Source organism: Seriola lalandi, unplaced genomic scaffold (assembly GCF_002814215.2).
Source record: "Seriola lalandi dorsalis isolate HSWRI2012SDOR001 ecotype SW California unplaced genomic scaffold, Sedor1 jcf7180002054970, whole genome shotgun sequence".
Lineage (NCBI taxonomy): Eukaryota > Metazoa > Chordata > Actinopteri > Carangiformes > Carangidae > Seriola > Seriola lalandi.
Window position 1 is genome coordinate 26,537 of NW_019525521.1, and position 2,695 is coordinate 29,231.

General features: G+C 45.9%; 1 protein-coding gene across 1 annotated transcript in view; it reads right to left on the reverse strand.

Moving 5' to 3' along the window:
- LOC111646380 (E3 ubiquitin-protein ligase TRIM35-like) overlaps positions 1 to 1,879 on the reverse strand; it is a 2,168-nt gene extending 289 nt beyond the window's left edge. The window contains exons 1-3 of the mRNA XM_087170952.1: positions 705 to 1,879; positions 561 to 565; positions 392 to 448 (exon numbers count right to left, since the gene is read on the reverse strand). Of these exons, the coding sequence (XP_087027078.1) occupies positions 392 to 448; positions 561 to 565; positions 705 to 1,704 (1,062 nt within the window). The 5' untranslated portion in view covers positions 1,705 to 1,879. The remainder of the gene's footprint in view (positions 1 to 391; positions 449 to 560; positions 566 to 704) is intronic.
- Between the last annotated feature and the right edge of the window lie 816 nt (positions 1,880 to 2,695).

The following is a 2,695-nucleotide window of genomic DNA, read 5'->3' on the forward strand; positions in this document are numbered from 1 at the left end:
GTTCCACACAGTGAGGACAAAGAAGAAACACACAAGCACAATAATAAAAGAAGATGAAGAGAAAAGTATCAAAGGAACTCAATGAATCAAATGAGATCCAACAGAAAAGCTGGAAACAACAAACACACTTTAAATCATATCATGGATTGATCCTGTGGGATTGATCCTTTCATCCTCACAACTTCCTCATTCGGGATGGATTCCTTTAGAAAATATCAATAGTAAAATGCTAGAAATACAAAAGGTGGGTGGCTGTATCACTTGCAGACGTTTTCACTACTTTTGTATCATGTTTGATCCAAACAGCCCTGATGTATTTAGCCGGCCCGTGTCACATGACTGTGAGAAGCCGGCGCTCAGCCGTGCACAGTGGCACACTTCATCATCAGACCTGAGAGATGGAGAATGGCAGAGAGGAAACGTAGCGTGCTTTGCTGCTACTTTTCACCTGGAGATAAAAATACAGCAAGGTACACTATTTGTGACAAGAAAGAGCCACACAGCAGCAACACCAGTAACCTCTTCAAACATTTCAAAACAACACACCCTGAAAGTTCTACAGAGGCTGAAGAGAAACAAGGAGAGGAGCACACATCCCAGTCTGCTGCATCTCCTATAGCTCCTATATGTGTGTGTGTGTGTGTGTGTGTGTGTGTGATCCTCAGGAGCTTCTTCTTCTCTGAGAGATCAATGACTCTGCTGACACTCCCAGTCTCCAACCTGGAAGTTAATCCTCTCTGGATTGTCAGGAAGCTTCTGTCTCCCTCCTCGTGTCACTCTGGTCAGGTGTTCAGACAGGTAGAATACTGGATCAGCAGAGTTTGGGTCCAGAACCACAGGACTGTAGGAGACCAGGTCCTTCATCTTGTTCCAGATGTTGAAGGTCAGGTTGCCCAGATGTTTGGCCTGGTCTATCAGAGCTCCTGAGCCCAGCTGGGGATCCTCCAGCAGGGGGCGCTGCTGGACTCTGTCCACTGCAGCCTTGTAGCTGAGCAGGAATGAGACGTCTTCAGCTCTCAGCTCGTCCTCTGTGGCTCTGACTGTGTCTGAAAGAGCTGCTATCTCTCTGCTCAGAGCCTCCATCTTCTCCTTCATCACCTGACTCTTCTGCTCCTCTTCCTCCCTCAGTGCAGCCATCCTGGCCTCCTCTTCCTCTTCTAGAAACTGGTGAAGCTTCTTAAACTGCTCCTTGATCTGCGTCTCTGTGTGTCGGGCCTGGACCTTAATGTGTTCTGCTGTTTGATCAAACTCCACTTTAACTTCATTAAGAGCATTTAACTTCTCCTTTAAGGGCCCCAGAGTTTCTTCAAGTTCCTTCTTGTGTTGTGGAGCAGCTTCATCGATGGGTCTGAATCTGTGGTCGCTGTGTGTCTCTGAGTCTCTGCAGACGAGACACACTGGCTGCTGATGGTCCAGACAGAAGAGTCTGAGTTTCTCAGAGTGCAGACTGCAGAGAGCCTCTGAAGATCCATGATCTCTCTCCTGTAGGAAGGTCTCACACAGGTTCTTTAACACAATATTACACAGAGGGAATTCCATTGAAGATCTCTTCCTGCAAATTGGACAATCGTGAGCCACTCTGTCCGTCCACCAGCTCTGCAGACAGTCTTTACAGAAGCTGTGGCGACATGACAGGATGACAGGATCATTGAAGATTCCATGGCAGATGGGACAGCAGAGATCCTGCTCTAATCTGGAAGCCATTGGAGCTGAAAACACAGCAGGTTGATGGCTCAGACTAGAAAAGCATCAGTCAGTCGACGTGCCTCCAACCTCCAGGTTAGTTTGAGTCTTTCTCCCTGTCGGACTTCAGTGTGTGGAGCCCTCAGCAGGCCGGAGATCACAGAACTCCCTGCTGAATTCTTCGTCTGTCTTTTTGTTAGTGCGTCTCTTCTCACCGAGGAAAAATAATAACTTTAGTTTCCTGGTTTGTCTGAAGTGAGTTGGAGCTTTTTCGGGTCCAAAGGTCAGTTTTAACTTCATACTATAAAGCAATAACACTTTACACAGACAATGTGTCATGTGACGTTCTGAAGAAAAACCGTCTTGGACAGAAACCAGTTCACTATGAGGGATTTTTATGAATTCCTTCATCATGCGACTGAACACATGGACGAACAGACAAAAACTCACTGCGATGTCATAACCAAACATCTGTTTGTAATGTTGTGAAATGTTGTGTGTGCTGACCATTACCCATACTCCTCGATGGCCACAGATTTGACGTAGATGTCATTGGAGTACAAGACCACTGTGGAGACCTGATCCACTGAGGGAGACAAGAGGAGACACGTAGACCACATTTAACACCAGTTCTGATCCTGCACCGGCTTCATGCAAAATGTCACACATGTCACAGCGTCATGTTTACCAGAGACGATGATGTTCTTGATGTTTTTGCTGGAGCTGTTCGTGACGTTGACGTGCACCTTGATGACTTCGCCATGGTAGTAAAGCTAAAAACAAGGTCAGAGAAACATCTATTAACATATTATCTTTTACTACTGGTCACGATGAGCGCAGGTATGTTCCTGTTTACAAGCTACAACCATCAAGATAATGAGCTGATCAAAGTCAAGTGCTTTTAAATGGAGACAAAAACCCAGATGTTATACAGAGTTATACAAGAGTGTTTATCAAAGCAGCTTTTCCAGGGATTATCACGTAGAACTGATGATCTGAATCACGTCATCTC